The 21,476-nt window shown below is 40.9% G+C and overlaps 2 protein-coding genes across 8 annotated transcripts in view; one reads left to right on the top strand and one right to left on the bottom strand.

Annotated features, from left to right (window-relative positions):
* abi1a (abl-interactor 1a) overlaps nt 1–5,970 on the top strand; it is a 69,513-nt gene extending 63,543 nt beyond the window's left edge. For 4 of the 7 annotated variants that reach the window (XM_083778528.1, XM_083778525.1, XM_083778526.1 and 1 more), the window contains 3 exons: nt 1,637–1,723; nt 4,120–4,323; nt 5,337–5,970. In XM_083778528.1, coding sequence (XP_083634654.1) covers nt 1,637–1,723; nt 4,120–4,323; nt 5,337–5,512 — 467 coding nt within the window. In that variant the 3' untranslated portion in view covers nt 5,513–5,970. The remainder of the gene's footprint in view (nt 1–1,636; nt 1,724–4,119; nt 4,324–5,336) is intronic. The other 3 variants (XM_083778529.1, XM_083778527.1, XM_083778524.1) reach the window with 1 other exon arrangement.
* Nucleotides 5,971–9,263: 3,293 nt separating this feature from the next.
* pdss1 (prenyl (decaprenyl) diphosphate synthase, subunit 1) lies at nt 9,264–18,580 on the bottom strand. The gene is made up of 11 exons (XM_083777887.1): nt 18,397–18,580; nt 16,417–16,472; nt 15,632–15,761; nt 14,439–14,569; nt 13,989–14,130; nt 13,538–13,649; nt 12,989–13,098; nt 12,801–12,881; nt 12,468–12,581; nt 10,441–10,521; nt 9,264–9,550 (listed from the first exon to the last, which is right to left on the bottom strand). The coding sequence occupies exons 1-11, from the start codon at nt 18,568–18,570 to the stop codon at nt 9,410–9,412; spliced, it is 1,272 nt and encodes a 423-aa protein (XP_083634013.1). The 5' UTR covers nt 18,571–18,580; the 3' UTR covers nt 9,264–9,409.
* Nucleotides 18,581–21,476: the final 2,896 nt, after the last annotated feature.

Below are 21,476 nucleotides of genomic sequence, written 5' to 3'. Positions count from 1 at the left end.
AAGTAGTCATTTAATTTGGATTGGTCCAAGGGTGGGTTAAATGGGTGCACAGCGCACACACACCTCAACAAGTCTGAGTTAATACCTGGAACGCATCTGTGTCACCTTTAGCTTTTAACCATTTTCTTTAGTCTTTAGTTGTTGGAAAAATAGAAGATCATATCAGATCATAGCTCATCGGCACTACAAGCTTGTAAATCTGCTATTTTTTTTTAATCCTGAAAACATGTGCAAATCTTTGTGTGTGTGTGTGTGTGTGTGTGTGTGTGTATAATATATATATATATATATATATATGTATATTCTTTTACAGCAAACATTTTTAACTCAAATCTTTGCTTCTGGGGGTCCCTAGAACAAAATATTTTTAGATGGGCGTCAGTTTTTGAGAACCACTGACATAGAAATACATGTTCAGAAAACTGTTTTGATTTAGAAGTCGTAGAATCAGGTCCTCAGATCTTAATGGGTTAAATCAACACTCAATATATTTTGCTGTGTGAACTAGGGCATTCACTTCTAGTCATTTTTACTAGTTGACTAGTTGCCTAGTTTACTAGTAGACTAGTCGACTAGTTGTTTAACTACCTATTATAATAAAAAATAATAAAAAGTTTATCTTTTTCTTTTTTTGGAAATAAATATTTGTACTTTTAAAAACTGTGTACATTGGTGACTATAACTATAATCTACCTGATCTCGAGGCCTACAAAATCGGGATTTATTTATTACATTTTTTCTTCAACTAGTACCAACAAGGTCGACTAGTAGATTTACTAGTCGACTAGTCGTTGCTTAATGCCTTTAGTGTGAACGAGGACAAATCCCACGCTGCCGTTAATCCCACCGGGAGTTTATCGTCCAAATCTCTGTGACCAGCAGATACCATGAGGAAATCCCGTCACGGTCACAGCAAACATCACTCCAACTTTGCAGCAGCACCATAGTGTCACTGTCACCGCACGGCACGTGTGTCTAATCCCACCGTGTCACCCCTGTTCACATTCCACTGGCTGTCTGGGTGTGGTGGATGTTGTCTAATCTCACTATACACTGGGATTTTGTGTGGGTTTATACTTGTTCCCTCTTCTCCGTCTTCTCTGTCAGTATTGTTTGCTTGGGATTGGGAAAGCACTTTTTTTAAAGGTGTAGTTCACACAAAACAATACTTATTTTCGATCAATATCACACGCCATGAAGCATTGAACTTATTGATTTTATTTTAGTTTTTTGTCTCATTCCTATGCCAATAAATCAATGGCTGCTCTACGGAAAAATTATTATTGGTTTAGGAATGTGGGGGGATTTATTTTTTCTTCAATACTTCATGGGGTGAGTAATTGATAGAAAAATACGTCATTGGTTTGGGTGAATCATTCCTTTAACAGTATCCTATCCCATTCTTGGTGACTGATTGGCTGTCGTTTCTCTTCCTCCCTTCTCCAATGTCATCCACACACTTTCCCTCTGCCTTTCACTCTTTCGCTCCCATTCTTTCCTCTGTATCTCTCTCTCTCTCTCTCTCTCTCTCTCTCTGTCTCTGTCTCTCTGTCTCTCTCTGTCTCTCTCTGTATCTCTCTCTCTCTCTCTCTCTCTCTCTCTGTCTCTCTCTCTGTCTCTCCGTGCTGGCTTTCAGTGTCTATCGCCCCACCTCCTCCACCCATGGCCCAGCTGACTCCACAGATCCCACTGACTGGCTTTGTGGCCAGGATGCAGGAGAGCAGTAAGTGCAGAGAAGAGCCCAGACAAGACATCCATCGATTTCATCATCCGCTCCGTCCTACCTAACCCCTCCCCCTGTCTCTATACACAACACACCTCTGCATGCATTGTGCTTGTTCCCCTTCTCTGTCTTTGTCTGTCTAGACTAGAATGTGTGTCCCACCCTCGTCATCAATGCTGCATTACTAACATGCAATCATCAAAGACGGTATTTTGTTAGTAAAAAGGTATCTGACTGGTTCAATCATCGCGTAGATTAGACCTTTATTGATCACACTGTGAGGGAAATTCAGTTGTCATAGCAGCAGCACGGCAATAAAAGAAGAGGTGCATCTAAGCTTCAAGAATGCAAAAATTGAAAATAAATAGAGGGGGTAACCACAGATTAGAGACTTGGGGCCCTATTTTCGCCAGTGCTTTACCCCTTATTAAATAGTTCAAATAGCCAATCTACAAGCTCTGTAAGTGAACTGACCTGGCAGACCTTAAAATCCTTGTTTTGGGAGTTTCATTCCAATTAACAACAAAATACATTTAATGTGTATGGATGATCTTGTCCTAAAATAAAAGTAGTGGTATTATTATGGAATTCCAGGGTACATTCTACTGCCCCCTGTTGGCATTTTGTGGATACAAACCAATATCTTGCAATAGCAATGCAATGTTTTATACTGACAGTTGTCTTATGTCTGGAGAATCTATGAGATCATGCCAATAATAATCAGACTACACTGATATTAATTGAAGATCAGCTGTTTGTGACTTACGATTTTTCCTTCCCCACTGCATTTACTAATTATCATGAGCTAGTCAAATCAGCAGGGATATATTACAGTCTAAAACACTTGAAAAAGCTTTATGTTAAAATGGACAGAGGAACTTTATGCAGGATGTTTATCACAATGTTGTATCTCCTGCTACCTGGCATACACGCTTTTGCATGTACGCTCCCCCCCCCCCCATTTAACCCATTCTGACCTGAGATCAGATTCATACGAGGTTTCCGCCGGACACACACTGGTCTGATGAACCCTTTCTGACCTGAGATCAGATACTAAAAATGTCAGTCGCTCTTCGATTTTTCAAAAAAATAGCAGACCTACAAGCTCGTATCGCGCCACTCGGTGGCGCGATATGAGCTTGTAGATCTGCTATTTTTAAATAGCTAAAGCATAACATGATGCTGACACCAAAATGGGTGCCCGGTCAGAATGGGTTAAGATTATTATGCATGATGTATTTGCCGTCTTATTATACCAAAATGCTTGGTAGCATGTGGAGTATGTGTACAGGCCAGGGCCTATGGAGTTCTTCCTGATATGTTCGACATGACCGGGGGGGAAAAGCCCCTTTGACAATATTCACACAGCCACCATTTTGCTCTAACCTCATACTCGGGATGAAATAAGAGTATAAATTTAAAGGACGACTTCACGCATCTTCATGTAATTGATCATCACAAATGCTCACGATAATATGGTATAAAAAAAAAAACTTGTATCAGGATGTACTTTCAAACAGTGTTTTTTGACTGTCATAATTTGACCCCCCAGTATCAGGATGTATTAGGTTGTTGATATTCATTCATCAGTCACCCCCCCCCCCCCCCCCAGAGAGGACGTATAGGGCCTTAGTCCTACTCCTCCTCCCAGCCCAAATCACACCTTGGAAAGCATGAGTGTAGTTGGGTTTCTGAAGTAGACAACATATTATAATGAGCATTAGTGAGGACCATTTATATGAAGATAGGTTGACTTAATGTCGCTGTACTGTGAATATCGTCAATTCTGAGCCATGGAGGGAGCACGGTGGCGCAGTCGGTAGCACTGTTGCCTCACAGCAAGGTTTCGGTTCGATTCCCGCTGGGAATGCTGTGGGTGCCTGCCGCCTGGGCGTGTCATCAGCCTCCGTGTCATCAGCGCCCATACCCTAGTTGGGGTTGGCGAAAGGGCTCTGTGCGGAGTGTGCATATTCTCCCCGTGTCCCCTAGGGTAGGTACTCTCACAAAAAACATGCAGCAATCCTGGTCTCTATACTGCCTCCCCCTGGGGCGCCTGATGGAGGGGAAAGGAACTGGTTGGAATAGTGTTCCTCCCACGCGCTACGTCCTGCCGGGGAAGCCCCCCCCCCCCCCTGTCAGGTGATAAGAAGCGGCCTGCTCACTCCTCATGCCTTGAAGGAAGCATGAGCTCAGTTTGGGGCTCTCCCGAGGTTTGCAGAGGGGGAGTAGCGCCCAGGATTACACCTTAGGCAATTGGCACCGGGTGAAAAAATGGGTTGCAAAATCGCGGGATAAAAACATTTATGAAAAAAAAAAGAAGCTAAGAATATTAATGAGCCATGTTCACCCATAATCTGACTCTCTCTCTCTCTCTCCATCCATTGCTCTTCCACCAGTTGCAGACACGCCCACTCCGCCGCCCCCTCCCCCTCCAGACGACCTGCCCCTGTTTGATGACTCCCCGCCCCCTCCGCCCCCACCTCCCGTGGACTACGAGGAGGGGGAGGAGGACGCAGACCCCGACGCGGCCGTGGTGCACTACAATGACCCCTACGCAGACGGAGACCCCTTGTGGGCGCCCAAGAACTACATTGAAAAAGGTGCGCTCGGCCCAGGCGGTGGCGTAACCGTCTGGGCACCCGACTGGTAATCCAGTCTGGCAGTGTGCCGCGGGTTCGACTCCCGAGCCCGACACGGCCTTTACTGCATGTCTTCCCCCATCTCTCTCCCGTTTCCTGTCAGCCTACTGTCTGTCCCTTCAAAAAAAAAAAATAAAAATAAAAGGCGTAAGCCGCAAAAAAAGAAAAAAAAAGAAAAAGGTGCGCTCAAAAGGAGCCCTATATCTTATTACCCAAACACTGGGCCGTCGCCCATTTGTCCAATTTTTATGGGTCACGACTCAAGTAAAAAAAAACGCATTTTCTTTTACCTACATTTGATATGCTGGTGTGTGTGTGTTTTTCAAGATTTTTTAAATAATTGTATACTGTATACTGTAACACCTTTACTGCGTTATAAATCATAATAATAAGTTATGTTCCCTCCAGGTGTTTACACTAACCTCACTCACACTGTTGCATGTCTTGTGTCTTGTCCGTGTTTTAATGGCCGCCCCAATGCATTTCCAATGGAAGTCACATGGTTTGAGGCTTCGTACACACATATCAGACGAACATGCTCTGTGCTGTCCGTGTTTCATGGCCGCCTCAATGCTTTTCCAATGGAAGTCACGTGGTTTAACCAAACAGTTGTGTGTGATGGGGGGAGGGGGGCAATCAAACACAAGTGTTTGGTCAAACACGTGACTTCCATTGGAAAAGCATTGGGGCGACCATGAAACACAGGCCGAACACAGCACAGTTGTTCTTTATGTGTGTACGAAGCCGCACAAAACATTTTTGTTTGATGGCTGTGTTGTGCCCCCCTCCCCCGCATCAAACAAAAATGTTTTGTCAAACCATGTGACTTCCATTGGAAATGCATTGGGGCGGCCATTAAACACGGACAAGACAAATGTTGTATGCATGTTGCAACAGTGTGAGTGAGGCCTTAATCATCTGCCAAGGGCCTAAAAACGTGAAACGATAACGACACCCTCTCCCTTTTTCCTCAGTGGTCGCCATCTACGACTACTGCAAGGACAAGGACGACGAGCTGTCGTTCATGGAGGGCGCCATCATCTACATCATCAAGAAGAACGACGACGGCTGGTATGAGGGCGTCAGCGGCGGCACCACTGGCCTCTTCCCGGGCAACTACGTGGAGTCCATCATGCACTACGCCGACTGAAGAGGTGGCGCGCGCTGCCCGCAGCGTGCCGAGACCACTCGCCGCTTTATTTATTCAGTCATATCGTCCCCCTCAGAAGAAATTAAAGTGGATAGTTCACCCCTCGAAATTACTTCTTTTTCATGGAGCCTTGAATTCATGGAGAATGTTTTTGTTTTTGTTTGCACTCCTGTCCTGAGACATATTTTTCTTTTTAATGCATTTTATGATTATTGGCTCAGGAATGCGACGAAAACCAAAAACTCAAGGCTTTATGGTGTGTGTAATTGATAGAAAAGAACAAGTAATTTCTTGCGTGAACTACTCCTTTAACGGCAGACTGACTCCATAAGTTGCACAGCCGTACGTGCTTCTTTATGATATGACAGAATGTTCTTCTTCCCTTCATCGATAAATGCAGATAAATGGAAAAGAAATATATATATATATTTTAGTTTATTTTTGGTGTTATAATATGAGCGGGCGGGCGGGTGGGGGGGAACATATATGAAATGTGTAAAAGCCCCGAGTCATAACGTTTGTCGCACGACAGAGCATAATTTAGGTATAAAAGAATAATGTTTTTTTTAAAGATTGAACTGCCCTCTGTTTGCAGTCTTTTTGGGGACTTTCCAAAGAGATGGTTTTGGCATAAACTGAAGGATGTACGTACATTACTGCGTTCCTGCACAATTCAGATTCAGCATAGAGCAATAGAGCATTCTCCCAATCAAGCCGTTTCCTTAATTCCATGTGAATATAAGTATATCAGCTTTTGATGGAATAAAATGTAATTGAAATGGAGGCAACATGATCAAATTATGTCAGTGAAAGTGTTATTTTTAGTTGTATATACTAATAACGTGAGCTGCAGCCAATTGGGTCTCTGTGGTGTAAATTCAATGAATGTCGATATTATACTGTACCAGTTTTTTCTTAAGCCGTCTGATACTGTAACGGTGCCAATTTTGTTCAGACTCCTCATCACCCCGATCTAATTTGGCCCTCCTGTTAAGAAACTAACCAACCACACATGCAGATTGTCTGTCCATATATTGTATTTCAATGTTTTTGAAGACTCCTGGAATTCAGTCTTGGCGTCATTGCGGCATGCATAACTCTAAAAGGATGTATTGTGTAAGGTGACATGCTTCTATTTGTGTTGTAAATGTACCACAGCCATCATTGTTTTATTGTTGAAATCACTGAATTTGTTTAGACTCGAGGTTATTTTGTAGACTCCCAATGATTTTGTTTTCTAAGCGCTGATTTTTGTATTAAAGTATTTGAAGTCGGTGACATTGAAAGGTTCTTACAACTAATCACAACTGATATAGAGCATAGCATTTTGATTCATAAAGTTCTTGACAATAGAACACATTCCAGTTTTGGACCATTTAAGCCTAATATCGCTCTTTTTGTGTGTGTCATCACTGTTGATATGTTTTTTGTACTAATCCAAAGCAACATGTTTAGTTAAACTAGGAGGATAAATATCAAATGTTAACGGTAAAGGACCACGATTATTATAAAGAACGGATATTGTTGCTGACGGGCAGAAACCTTTTATCTCCATATTTAAACTTTCTTTGGCTTTGTAAATGATTTCCCTACTTCATTATACAAGAGTGTCGCACAGAAGATTGTTTTGAAATTTATAATAAATGAACGGTTTTTCCCAGCCTACAGCAACGATATGCAGACAGTGTTGCCAGACTCTCATAACACCATTAAAGGAGTAGTTCACCCAAATATTTACTTACTGTATTTTCTTTCAAGTACACACCCCATGGCATGAAGCCTTGAATTCATGGAAATGTCTGACTGGCGCCGAGTCTCCTATTGACCGATGGCCTGGTCATCAATTTTTTCGCTTAGGAATGCGACAACATAACTCAGGTCTATGAAGTCATTGTGATGCCATGTTTTAATTCAATGTTTCTGGCTTCAAGAACCCCCAGCCTTAAGTCACAGTTTGTCATAACAACAGGATGGTTTTGACTTGAGGGTTTTTCTAATGGCAAGATGAAAAGACTTATTTCAGCTGACGCCATACGTGCAGTAACGGATCTCACTCTACGATTTGTTTCTCCTCAGATCATTTAACTGCATTCATTGCTGTTTTTACATTGCCGGATATCTACAGCTAATGCCTTGATAATTCTGTCTGTTTGCTTTAGTATATATCAAACAAACAAAAAAAACTAAGTGTTCCAGCTAGTTTCTTGGGTAGAAATGTTGAATCTTATCTCCCTACCCTTAATTTGTATATATAATATGTTAATTGAGAAATTAATGTACAGTCTTTTATAATAAACAATTCTACTATGTAGCAGCATGCCTGAGCGTGGTCATTTGGAACTCAAAAGGACACAGATTTATTTTAAAACTCCCTCCTAATTTTGTTTGTTGCCAGTTCCATTCCATGTGTACGCAAGTCATGGCCACTACTGACCCCTACTGGTTAGTCTTGAGGAGGGCATAAACCAGTCAGTGGTTCCAAAACTGGGTGAACTTGTGAAAATAGCCAAAGGGTCTGCTCTATAACACCAAGGTCATGAAGAACTATAGACAAAAGCAAAGAGAAATCAGTCAAATCATAGACCATCTTCACATACTGTAGACATCACTGCATGCGTTTGTGTTTTAATAATAACTTAAAAGGACAACTTTACTTTAAAAAAAACAACATATTTTATTTGTGTACACCGCCAATGTGGATATTAAGGCCTTGGATGTTAAGGAGAACTTGGTTATTACCTTATAACATGTACTTAATCATACAAAGCCCATATTATCAATGACTCTTGGCCAAACAGGGTATGGACGGATCATAAAGTGATATCAGATCCACACATACTGTACACACCAATGACATCTCATTTGGAATTACATCGATTCTTACAACGCTGCCTCTGCCTGTCACTAGAAAGTGTAACCTGAACTGTACTTCCAGGGCGAGTACAGTTCACTAGTTCGAGCGCAGGGACGCAGTTGTACTTACAGTACTGTACAGTAAAAAGTGTTTATCTATTGGGGACATGTCTCCAATACCCATGGGACAACCCTCACTGATGCCATTGAGGAAACTCACCACTCTAGATGCTTTGGGTTGAAAACCAATTCTGCAAAAATGTGAAGAGTTAATTTTTAGAATGCTATATACTAATAGCCTTTTTTTTTTTACGGCGTGGAAACTAGGGGACAAGCTGTTTTAGGAGAGCATTCTGTGCGTCTGTGTCTAGTCTATATGCTGCAAGTAAGGAAAGCAAACCCCTGAATGTTTCACATATTACATGCGTGCGTTTAAATAATTGTTTTTGTTTTTAAATAAGGTTTAAAAGATATTCAGAGGAAATGATCTTTGGCAACCAAGACTTTAACTTGCCTTAATAATCTACCAATATATTATTATAATATATATTATTATAATTTTTTGCACAAGTAGGTTTTCAATATTCCACATGGTGGATATTTCATTTTGGAATGAGACTCTTCAAATATACTTTGTTCAGATGATGACTTTTTGGAAAGGTGGTTGTAGAGAGAGAGAGCTACTGTGTACAGGTCAGCTCTTAGGCTGGCCTGCATGTCGTTCTGACCACTTTCAAGTATTTTCATACGGCAGTGTAGTGTCCCCCCCCCCCCCCCCCCTTCATTACCAAAATAAAAGTCCCAACAATGACAAATTATCACAGCATCACTCATGGGGGGCATCAAATGATACCAGTGAGGGTCCCCCCCCAGAGCAACTATATAACAAACACCCATCGCTTCCTCTCCTGCATTTCTCATCTGAAGTCTGACCATGTCATCCTCTCCCCTCCCATGGGTGGGTGGGTGGTTGGGAGGGGGGGGGGGGTATTGTAGCTGCCTGGGGTGAAGCCACCCCTGGAGGGTGTGGACTGGACTAGAGGTTTACTTGTTGCGGGTAAGCACCATCTCTGTGAGTGTGATAAGGGCGTCGCGTTCTGGGGACGGCCGGAGCAGCTTGACCTGCCTGATGGCCTCTTGGCAGTAGCGCTGGGCGAGGTAGGTAGTCTGCTCCACGCCGTCACTCTGAGAAGAGGAAGAGTGAACAATATGTAGAGGTGAGATGAGTGTTATTTTTTTACATGCATGTATTAAAGGAGAATTCCATGCTAGAAGGCTTTCTTACCTTTATTTGTAGTTGTTACGTCTCCAACAAAGAGGTCCAGGTGTTATTTTGTGCAAAAGTGCATTATTGGCTATTTCCCCTAATATAAGCCCTCAATGGGGGTTGGGTTTTTGTGCTAATTCGCTTTTTGAGCGATGGAAATAAACACCCCAATGCCCCATTCAATTCATTGAGGGCTTATGGTAGGGGAAATAGCCAATAATGTGCTCGCTTTTGCACAAAATAACACCTGGACCTCTTTGGCGGGGACATAACTACAAATAAAGGTAAGAAAGCCTTCTAGCATGGAATTATCCTTTAAAGCAAAAATTAAATAATATGACTGAAACTGTTTTGTATAGCCAAGTCCTAATGTGCAAAAAGAGCTCCCCACATACCCGTCTCCTTGTCAGACTTGATTGTCCTCCTCCCTCTGGGTTCATAACCAGGGAGTAGGTTTAGGTTTTATTCTAGCTTGTTCTTATTTTTAGGGAAGGGGCCCAAGTTCTTTCCAAAATGGAAAGTATCCCATTGCTACAGTATGAGCTTTAATCCATTTTGGGGCGGGAACCCCTTTTGGTGTTAGCATTATGTTATGCTTTAGCTATTGAAAAATAGCAGATCTACAAGCTCATAGCGAACCACCGAGTGGCGCGCTACGAGCTTGTATGTCTGCTATTTTTTTTTTTAATCGAAGAACGACTGACATAGAAACATAGCTTTTTCAGAAACCTGTCAGGATTTAGAAGACATTTGTAGAAACTGATCTCAGGCCTAATGGGTTAATGGTCTTTAATGTTCTGGTTCTCACCTCCAGAACATACTGCCATGCTCGTTCTACATCCCCCGTGGAACTGAACCGTCTCATGATCATCGCATGGAGTTCAGGAAACTGAAAACACGTTGGAAAGAAGTTTAGCTCAAGGTTTAGTTTCAATTGTACTACTTTTATTGCATCTTTATTTCATATTTGTATTTAGATTATAGTGATTGTAAATGTGATTTAATGAATGTTTTTGTTAAAAATGTTTGTGTCGGAAGATTAGCTTTTGTCATGACAAAATATCCCAATAACAAACAATACCTTTGTGTGTATGCCCCAATCTGTGTGCATATGCTTTCGAGTCACATATTTTGGACACAGTATCTCTCTGTGATTAGGAATGTGCTATGGAGTATGTAGCCCTGTAAACATGACTCTCGTATTCATACGAGAGTCATGACGCAACTTCACCCTGGTTTTTGCAGACGCTACATTTACAAATAATTAAAATATATAAACATTCGCATTTCAAATATAAAGTACTCACAAAGTGTCCCACGGGTGTTAGTTAGTAGCAGCGCCAGCGATTAGAATTTCTGCATCCCGCGTTGTTTAATAAAAAGCATTTTTATCCGAGGTGTTATTTTGCCATTGGCTTTCAACTACGCGCCCCTATCGGTCGGGAGGAGGGTGGCACTCGGTGTGTTCGATATAGGTACGCTGACCGCCCTGCCAATACAGACTAATAGGCGAGTGCGCTCCCGGTGTGCAACTGCGAATTTCCCAAACGAACCCCGTTTGAAAAAAGTAGCCGGAGAGCTCGGACAAAAATGCTTTTTATTAAAGAACGCGGGACGCAGCAATTCTAATCGCTCGCGCTGCTACTAACTAACACCCGTGGGACACTTTGTGAGTACTTTATATTTGAAATCTGAATGTTTTTATATACGGAAATCTTGTAAATGCAGCGACTGCAAAAAACAGGGCAAAGTTACTGCATGACTGTCATGATAATTATCATGGCAGTCATGTTCCAGGGCTATGGAGTATGGAGCACCAGCCAAAACTAAGCAGTGTCATTATCTTGACACCAGCTAAAAACCAGATAAGATGCACCCTAAAAGAAAATCTATTCAATTTGTAGCCCATTGATCTAGCTGCTCTAGCATGTAATATGCATTAAAAAAAATATATATATATATCTGGTCAAGTCCTATTAAGCAATGTTGTGTTGTATTGTGAAAGGACCCCCCCCCCCCATATTAGTGCTGTTTTCTAGACAATTAACACAATAAAACAATTGTATTTGTAAAGCCAATGATGTTCTAGTATTGTTCCTGCTGTTCTGCATACAGTACTGTAATGCCAACCAGGTGAAGAAATCACAGACTGAGGCTTTACCTTTGCTTTTAATTATGAAATATCAGAGACCATTTAGGGTGTTATGGAACCTGTTACTATGGCAGCATCAGCCAGGTGCTCCTTGTTTCAAATTAAGGGTGGGGTTTATTGGCAGACAGGTTTAAAATGGCTGGGCTGCTTTCATTCAGGGGATCCCCTAGCTTGCTGTAAGGTTGGCATATTTGAGGAGGACAAGGGTTTGAAGGCATGGCGTTCCTATATGTACTGCATACTGGCTGCCTGGTGAATTCGTAAGTAGAAATGCCCTTATTCCATGCTGCTGTGCTCCTCCTCCGGTACGCCAGCCAAATGTATGGTATAGTTAGTATGTCGTGGTTGTTTATATGATGTTGACTTTTAATATGAGTATTTTAAAAGAATAACTACTTTGTGTACAAAAGGAAAAGAGAATAAAATGCCTTTGTTTGAAATCCCAATATGTCTTATTTCCATGCTCAACCTTGGTCACACGAACCTGTGCTTTATATTGTTAAAGTTCCCTCTAGAAAAAGGTGGCGTAGTATAGTAGGCATTAAATATATTTTATTCCCTCAAAATAATGAAAATAGCCCATCTACAAGCTCATTGAGAGCTTGTAACTGTGCAAATATAGAATCCAAATGACTGAAATCAGCGACTGAACTTGAATCCATGCATTCAGTTCAGTTCCTCACCTGTTGACAGGCAAACAGGACTGGCCCGGTGGCCAATCCTAACTTGAGGTCGGCAGCTGAGGGCTTCCCCAGCTGATTGGCACACGACGTGAAGTCCAACACATCATCCACCAACTACATGAGAGACAGAGACACATTTCAATGTTAGTAATAAGTAAGTAATATAATTTTATACTCGCTTAATTCACAGGCCAAGTCACCTGGGAAAAGACTGATATCTAAGATTTATTAGATCTAAGAAATACCGTAGATAAATATATATATATGTATTCTAATTTCTTACATAAGTATCTACAATTTTTAAGGCAAACTGGTCGGAAGATCACAAATTACCTGAAACGCGATGCCAACGTTCCTCCCATATTGAAAGGCTATTTCATGAACTTCAGGGTCAGAGTTCACCAGAATAGATACCTTGAATGGATTGGGATGCACAGTCAACAAAGATCTTTTAACACTTCAGAATGCAAGATCCTACTCTAAGGCTAGGTGTTATTTGTGCGGAAATAGAACGTACATACTGCTTTACAGCTGTTTGCGATGAGGCTCGCTGTCTTCTTGAAGGTTTTATCGAGGTAGTGTTTAAATCGTTCGTTCTCGTTCTCCTTTGAGCCCAGCTGCATGAATTCACCTGAAGGAAGCAACCACTTTGGATCAACCATTCAGCACTATTATGCCATCCAGTGTTCAATTCCTCGACTAAAGTGAAATAAAAAATAAGCTATGATGAAACTATGACAAAATATAGACAATTTCGTCAACAAACTTGAGTGAAAATGTTAGGGAGGGACAAGTGGAGATCCAGTAGAACTAAAAGACAAGTCCTTTTATGTTTGGTTGTGTGCAGGTGTCACTTTCCGAAAATAGCCGATCAATAAGCTCACAATGTGGTGCAGCACGACATGTTGTGAGCTTGTACATCTGCTATTTTAGGCACACAGCAGAGTATAAATCAGGTATAAATAAAGAATATAACTAAAACGAATTCAAAATCTACTGTCAAAATCAACACTGGTGCCTTCTTATGGAAGTACTGACAGTATATCAGTATATATATTTGAGTGCAGTACCTCGAACCAGGTCTTCAATGACCTGTGAAAGCACGGAGACCACAGAGTTGTTTCCGATGCGTGCCAGAGCCAAGGAGGCAGCAGACAGGATGAAATCTCCAGCCAGGATAGCCTGAAAGATTGAAAACACATCTATAGTAGTTGCAAAAGTACACGAGAGGGTAATCTTTACAGTTAATATAGTGAGGGTTGAAAATAGAAGTGCTTATGGAACTAAGCTAAAGCCTGTTCCTGCAGCAACGCCGTCGTGCAAATAATTACTAAAGCACACCCTCTAGTGTAATGTTGCTTAATCATACAACTGATCGACCACATATGTACATCTGGATCACCGCCGGTACACGTCAAGTTTGCACACAGACGTGTATAGATAATAGATAGCATTAGAGGGCATAAAGGTAATGCATTAAAACAATATGGCCAACCAGTGGTTATGATCGACTGCCCACACCTTTCTTTCCCCCCACACTTCATTGATGGTGCTCTTTCCTCTCCGTTTGTCTGAGCCATCAATGACATCGTCGTGCACCAGGCTGGCCGTGTGGAGCATCTCAGAGATCATGGCTATGGACCGCTGACCCGGAAGCAGATCTCTACATGTAAGAGTGGGAGGCGAGGGAGAAATGAGAGGAAGAAGACGTATATTAGACTGATGTTAAGAACCTTAGTCACGTTTTATAGAATAAAGAATAAGAAATAAAATGGGATATGATTGTAGTGTGGTTAATCTTTATCCATTCCCAGCATACTAATGTATAATGTATAGATGCCAAGATAAAAAACGTCATATCAGCGCTGTCTTGTTTCCACCCGACAGTGACCATATGACAAAAATGTCTACTTTGTATGTCCAAATCCATACTTTCATCACAGGCTCTTGTCCGATTCTGCTCAGTCTTACCCGTGTCTGTCGCTGTGGATGTTCAGGGCTCTGGCCATCAGGACAACTATCATGGGTCGAAAGGCCTTGCCCTTCCCGTCAAAGTAGTAGTCACACAAAGACCTCAGCTCTTCTTTGGACACAAACAATTCCTACAATGTGCAGGGTAAACAAACAAAGCACATCATTATTAGAAACCAAATCAACATTCTGTTTGTTAACCACATTAACCCTAGCGTCCCTATTCTGGGCATGTCACAATAGGCAAACAGTCATCAAAATGTATGAACACATCTCACGTTGTGAGCTAGTAATCAGCTATTTTCACTATCGACAAAAAGTGAATGGGGTTTTTCAAGTGGTTAAACTGACCAATTTCATAAGAATTTAAGGAGGTGAGATAGGAAGTGTGTGTGGTTTTCAAGGACAAACAGAATATCAACATAAAGAATATATATGGTCCACACAACGGTTAGATTTTTGTGTCATCCTTTTAGCCTTAATGTCTGACTGCACCATGTGCCGTTTACATTCTCTAGGTCATCCTCAGATGAGCCCTCCATTGTTGCTTCCAGTCATCCCGGTTCTCCATAAATCTGGCGAGCTGGTTGGTGCTTTGCGCTCCTGCATCGTTCTCGAGTACATCCACATATGTTAATGTGGGAAGTCCTTGTGACCGGTGCCCATATGTTGGTTCCCACAGCACTAGTTTGCTGGCTGGCAGCTCTTGGTGTCTTTGGCAGTGTCCTGCTAGTCTCATTCTCCTGGCAGCTATTTTCTGGCTAACCCTTGGCATTCTATCATACATATTCTCGTTGGTAACATGTGTACTCTGGCTGATGTTGGATGGATGGATGGATTTGATTTTGTCATTGAACACTGTTGCACATACAACGGAATTAGCATTCTGGTGTAGCACAGACTCTACCGTTGCATAGAAGAAGCCGTGTTTGGTTTGACATGGTTGGTTGGAGTTCCATACACTGGCCATGCCGTTCAGAGCCCTCCATTCAAGTGCCTTTCCCACTTTAAGATCTTGCTCCGTTGAGTTGACCCATGCGCCCATTATTTATAATAAAGTATGCTATCAATCATTTAAGATTTTTTTCATTGAAAAACAGTAAACGCAAATGAACATCTTCAACCAGTCTGCAAACCTATTGTTGTTTTGTATGTTAATTGTCATGGGAATAAACCCTAAGAACATAACTTACTTTTTTTATGTCATCGTACAAGTGCTCTAGGTCTTTCTGTGCTAGCGTGAATGGATCTTTCAGCTTTGCATCACTATGGATCTTTTTACAGCAAAACTGTGCGGAGGGGTACAGCAACCTGGCTTTGTGCCTGAGGGGAAAAACATAAGAGATAGGATAGGATTTGAACATACAAAACTGCAGTACAGTCCTAAACCGAAATGCAGTGCCACTGTGCAATATGTCGATATTATGTTTTTGTCGCTGTAGGGCAGAAATCTCTTATCTCCATATTTTAACTTGTGTTTTTAGTAAGATAACGCCCTACTTGATCATACTACAGCGTCACACAAAATAATCAAAGTAGCAGATCTACAAGCTCTAAATGTGGCGCGAAGTGTCACGTTTTGAGCTTGTCGTTTTGAATTTGAATCCTGAAAAGTAACAGTTTTGGACATATGAGGTTTCCAGCCGCCAGAGACGATATGACAGTAAATATTGTCTGTAATTTAGTATGGTAATATTGTTGTGATGGCATTTATCTCGGTTTGGTTTAAAAGGCTGCATTACACTACAGTCAAGTTATGTAATTTGCTGAACTTATGTGACTGTTCTAGCTTTTCCATTATTCGTCTTTATACACTTAGTTATTATACATGCCTTACATATGATTATTTATCAAAAATCTAACTGTGTAAATATTTTACAAACACACAAATAGGCATCCCCACAATATTGATAGAGGTATTTATTCAAACACGTGATATTTCATTTTGTTCACATCACCCAGCTCTAATTCAACTCACCTGGTGAGGGTTTTAAATATTGAGTTTGTATGGACAGGATGTGACGAGGACAGCCCCTAGAAGATCAAATGACATGACAACAAATTAATACAACAAATCACTTCAATGGGTCTCTATATCATAGCACCATGTACATTAACCTCTTCCATACAATTTCTGTGGAAAAATGATTTCTCTTCTACTTTAAAGTCTAGCCTAATAGCCCAGATGTTTTTTCTTCTTTTAGCTATTGAAGTGGCAATAACAGTATAACACTATTGATTAACATATTTTCATCATGATTCAATATTACGTGTTTACAGTTTACCGTATATATCCTCAGCGTAGGTAGGCTACTGTAACGTTATTTTGGTATGCGACTAAAATAGCCCACTAACCAATTAGCACAGAAGTACATTTCTTAATCGGTTCTCTTCTCAGTTAAACTATAGTTGAACTTGAAAACCAGGAAAGCACCGGTACCTAGGGGTGCACGATTATGAAATTATGACCGATATCCGATCTCCATTATTTGCAGGGTCATATATCTGCCGATACCGATTCTGACCGATTCCGATATTATACAGATTATGCTGCCTTCAAACATTAGAAATACACAAAACAAAAGCGACAGAGCCATTGACGTTCACATTATTATTGTGTCATCAATATCTGTGAAAATAACCTGGAGGGTGATCCGATACCGATATGGCAATTTTTATAGCCGATACCGATATGGCCGATTTCGATTATATCGTGCATCACTATTCACTACCCGTGTCAGTTTAGATTTTTGCGTTGGCTATTCAAAAATAGCAGATCTACAAGCCCGTCACTTCGTGCTTGTAAATATGCAATCTTTGTAAAATCTTGAAAGTGTGACTGTGAGAACTAACCGATTTTAGAAGGCATTTGTTAGAGATGCTCCGATAATCGGCCACATATAAAACATAATAATAATTTCGGAAATATTAAAAATTTCCAACAAATCGGTGATCAGACCCAAAAAACCTGATTCTCTGATCCTTAGCATTTGTGGAATTGGCCTCAGGTCTTAATGGGTTAACAGTGCTTGCACCAAGCCACCACTATAAAACAATGTGAATCTGGGTACTTGGTGGCCAACACCTTTTGCACACGGCTAGCCTTGGATCAAGAACAATCATAGATATATTTATCAAGTCTGACTTCACTCAACATGACGATAGTCTTGATCCAATAGTCGATAGTCTTGATCCAAGGCTAACACATGGCAGTAGCAGGGTTAGGGTGACAGCTGGCTTAGGTTAAGAAGTCCACCAGGGCTTAGAGTAGAGCAACTGTCCTACAATGTCAAGTAGTCCCGGGTCCCTGACATGCCCATGACCTTAACTGTACATGCATTGTGCTGAATGCAAACAAATCCAAGCCCCACATGCTTCAACACAAATGGACGCATTTTTAAACACAATGGTTTAATACACTCTCAGAGGTACATTTGCATATTAGACATTAATTTGTTTAAATGTGTACATTATACTGCCTGATACATTATACTGTACTGTTACAAAAAAATATGTACATATACGTGTGTAACTCATCTGTTACAAATGTACACATTTGCAGAGATGTGTAACAAACTATATTAATGTAGTCAATGTACTAATTTGTACAGTTTGAAATCTACAATCCCTCAACGTCCCTACCCTGCATGGCTATTTTTGATTGAATACTTTTATTAACACTTTGCAAACAGCAGGTACGATTATATGGTGCCAACAGGAGAAAACAAAAAGCCCTATGACTATGGTTGCCGTTCATTGTGGTCCATGTGTATTCAATCAATTCATCGAGACATTTAAAGACATAATAATATGTGATGAGGAATCCCATTCAATGTAATGCTCCACAGTCCACTACTTGTCTTATACTGTGAGTACCCGGTATGACCTTTGGGTTTGACAGCACGCCCTACTGGGCTGTCTCTCTCCACACATGGTTGTGCTTGGTTGGTTCACGTACCTGAGTAGCTCCGGCTCCAGGGACGGAGGCCAGTGCCCTTGCGGCCCAGCCGCCGCGTGATGCCTTCAGCGCGGACACTGACTCCAGAAGAGACGCGCTGGAACAGCCTGTACTTGATATACTCCTCCATCTCCAACAGTGTCTCCACGGAACCGCCATGTTCCCCCGAAACATGCATCCTCTGGTGGAGAGGACGGGTTATGACGCTGCACAGGAAGCGGAAGACATGGAGAGCGGCACCTCGCGCGAGGCTCCGTCTTTTGAGCTAATTTAGAACTTCCTGTCTGAGAGCTAGCTAATTTAAGACATCCGGTTGCCTTCAGAATAAAATAAGCTTATTTAATTAATAATTATTACATTACATTATTAGTATTATTATTACATTACAGTTATTGTAAAGACACACATTATGTTTCTGTGTAAAAATAAGTAATTAAATAACATCAAAAAGTTATCTAAATGGATGAATGCTATTCACTGGAGTGAATATTCTATTATATTCTAAAAACGACTTATAAATTCTAAAGCCTTGTCTATACTTCACTGTGCAACGGTCCTATGCTGGACAATAGCAGATATGCAAACTCACAGCACATCTCATTCAAGACACTGAACTTGCAGATCTGCCATTTTTGAACACACTATAAAGTTAACCATTTATCATGCTGCTCTACGTGGCACTGCATTCTGTGACATTAAACCAAATGGCATTTTCCACTCTATGACACGACTGTTCTACATTTTTGTCTAATAAAATAGGCTATTAATTGAATCAATCAAACTGCATTAACTAACAGAGATACTACTAACCAAGCTATCCATGTCAACATGCTCTATAGGAGTCTCAATAACAGGTATAAGTAACGTTTAATGTTTAGTAATTTTAATGTAGCAGAAGAGGCCATTCATTGAACAGAGTTTTGCAAATTTTAACATCCCAGATCGATTGAAATATGAATCTACTGTGCTGTGCTACACCATGATATATTAAGAGTACAATAACATTCCATTGTGAATAAAAACGTATTAACCACAGTGTAATGCTAAAGGTTTCATCACAGGGCTGTCTGCTTCATGTAATATCATTAAAAGTGTTGTTGGTGACAGTTATATGAGTTGGAAGCATTAAGACCCATTTTAACCCTCAATGGCTTCCTTTCTGACAAATAACGTTATTGTAAAAAAAAAAAAAAGATTCACGCGTTCATAATATGTAGCTATTTTGCATTAGAAGCGGATGGGACCAAGGGACCCGGATGTAACGTAGGGGCAATATGACTACAATATGACTACAATAGATTCCCGGTTAAATCTCGCGGGCGTGGCCTCACACCGGAAGGAAGTGCCGCCGCCCTCAAATACGGAAGAGACGCGTGGAGGTAGGTTTGGTCAGTGTTTGTTTGGAAGTGCCACGTCACCATCGGTCTTCGGAGCAAGTAAGTGATAAATGTTATTTAATACTTAACGCTGTTGTTGTTTGTGTGTTCAAACGTCTATCACTTGAAGTTACTTGTTATGATGTTTATATATGATGTTTGTACGAAACTGTAAAACAGTGTTTCAGTAGCCGAATGGTTAGTGTCGAAGGTTTATAAACAACTATGCCCGGCCTCAATGTTTACTAACCGTCGACAGTACCCACTCGACTACCGAAACACGGCTTTAAAGAGTAGTATTTACATATCTAAACACAACAAGTAACTTCAAAAGTGATAACATGTTTGAGCCACGGACCACCATTTCACATTAATAGACTCTCACAATGGTGGTCAGTGGCTCAAATGGGTCTGAGAGACTAGATGGCCTCAAATGTTGGTCCGTGGCTCAAACGCTGAATAAATAATCGACTAGAGGTGAGAAGAGTATTGTCTGGTAGGTAAAAGGACAAACATTCTGTGAAAATTGGCACGAAGCAACAAACATTCTTTGAAATTGGTGGGAAACGATCCCGGGCACTCATGTTAACAAAGCTCAGTCACTAACCACTATCGCTATGCTACAATCAGCATTATAAAATCCAAGGATCAAAAGTAGCAATCTTCTACATTCTCTAATTGTGTAGTTTTTTTGGAAATTAAGCAGATGCTTAACAATTGAACTATTGAGAGTGTAAAGATCTACTATTGGGGTCAATTTGGTTACCTAAATTAAATTGCTCTGTATTGTGACAGTAATCATTGCTATAGAGTGTGTGTTCAGTAACAGTGTTAAATAGCTCTATAGTGTGACAGTAATCATTGCTATAGTGTGTGTTCAGTAACAGTGTTAAATAGCTCTATAGTGTGACAGTAATCATTGCTATAGTGTGTGTTCAGTAACAGTGTTAAATAGCTCTATAGTGTGACAGTAATCATTGCTATAGTGTGTGTTCAGTAACAGTGTTAAATAGCTCTATAGTGTGACAGTAATCATTGCTATAGTGTGTGTTCAGTAACAGTGTTAAATAGCTCTATAGTGTGACAGTAATCATTGCTATAGTGTGTGTTCAGTAACAGTGTTAAATAGCTCTATATTGTGACAAAATCATTGCTATAGTGTTTGTTCAGTAACAGAGGTCTCCCGGTCTCTCCAGTTTTTTGTTAAACACAGTCCCATAGTAACGGTACCTCTCATTCAGTCCCATTCACTCCCATTCACTTTTATTCACTCCCATTCAGTCACATAGTAACAGTACACCCCATTCAGTCCCATTCACTCTCATCGTATCAGTCCCATAGTAACAGTACCTCCCATTCACTCCCATTCACTCAAATAGTATCAGTCCCATAGTAACAATACCTCCCATTCACTCCCATCCACTCCCATGCACTCCCATAGTATCAGTCCCATAGTAACAGTACCTCCCTTTCACTCCCATTCACTCCCATAGTATCAGTAACTCCCATTATCTTGCAACACAGCAGCCAAGTATATGCAGAACACATATACACGCATTTGACACAAACAACAAGACAATTTACATACATAAAGACATGAAGACAAGAGCAATATCCACCGCTTAGATTATCCTGTGGCTACTACAACTCCTGATTAAACCCTTTTCTATTTATTAAAGAGCTGGAGAGACAGGAATATTCCTG

Source organism: Protomyctophum parallelum (assembly GCF_964188405.1).
Source record: "Protomyctophum parallelum genome assembly, chromosome: 12".
Lineage (NCBI taxonomy): Eukaryota > Metazoa > Chordata > Actinopteri > Myctophiformes > Myctophidae > Protomyctophum > Protomyctophum parallelum.
This window is presented reverse-complemented; position numbering and strand designations above follow the sequence as displayed.

Excerpts from the sequence above, each read along its gene's own strand:
- pdss1 (XM_083777887.1), bottom strand. The coding sequence starts at position 18,570 with ATGTTTCGGGGGAACATGGCGGTTCCGTGGAGACACTGTTGGAGATGG. Across the intron at positions 16,473-18,396 it reads CTGGAGCCGGAGCTACTCAG|GGGCTGTCCTCGTCACATCC; the intron begins GTACGTGAACCA and ends TTGATCTTCTAG. Across the intron at positions 13,650-13,988 it reads AAGTGTGGGGGGAAAGAAAG|GCTATCCTGGCTGGAGATTT; the intron begins GTGTGGGCAGTC and ends TCAATCTTTCAG.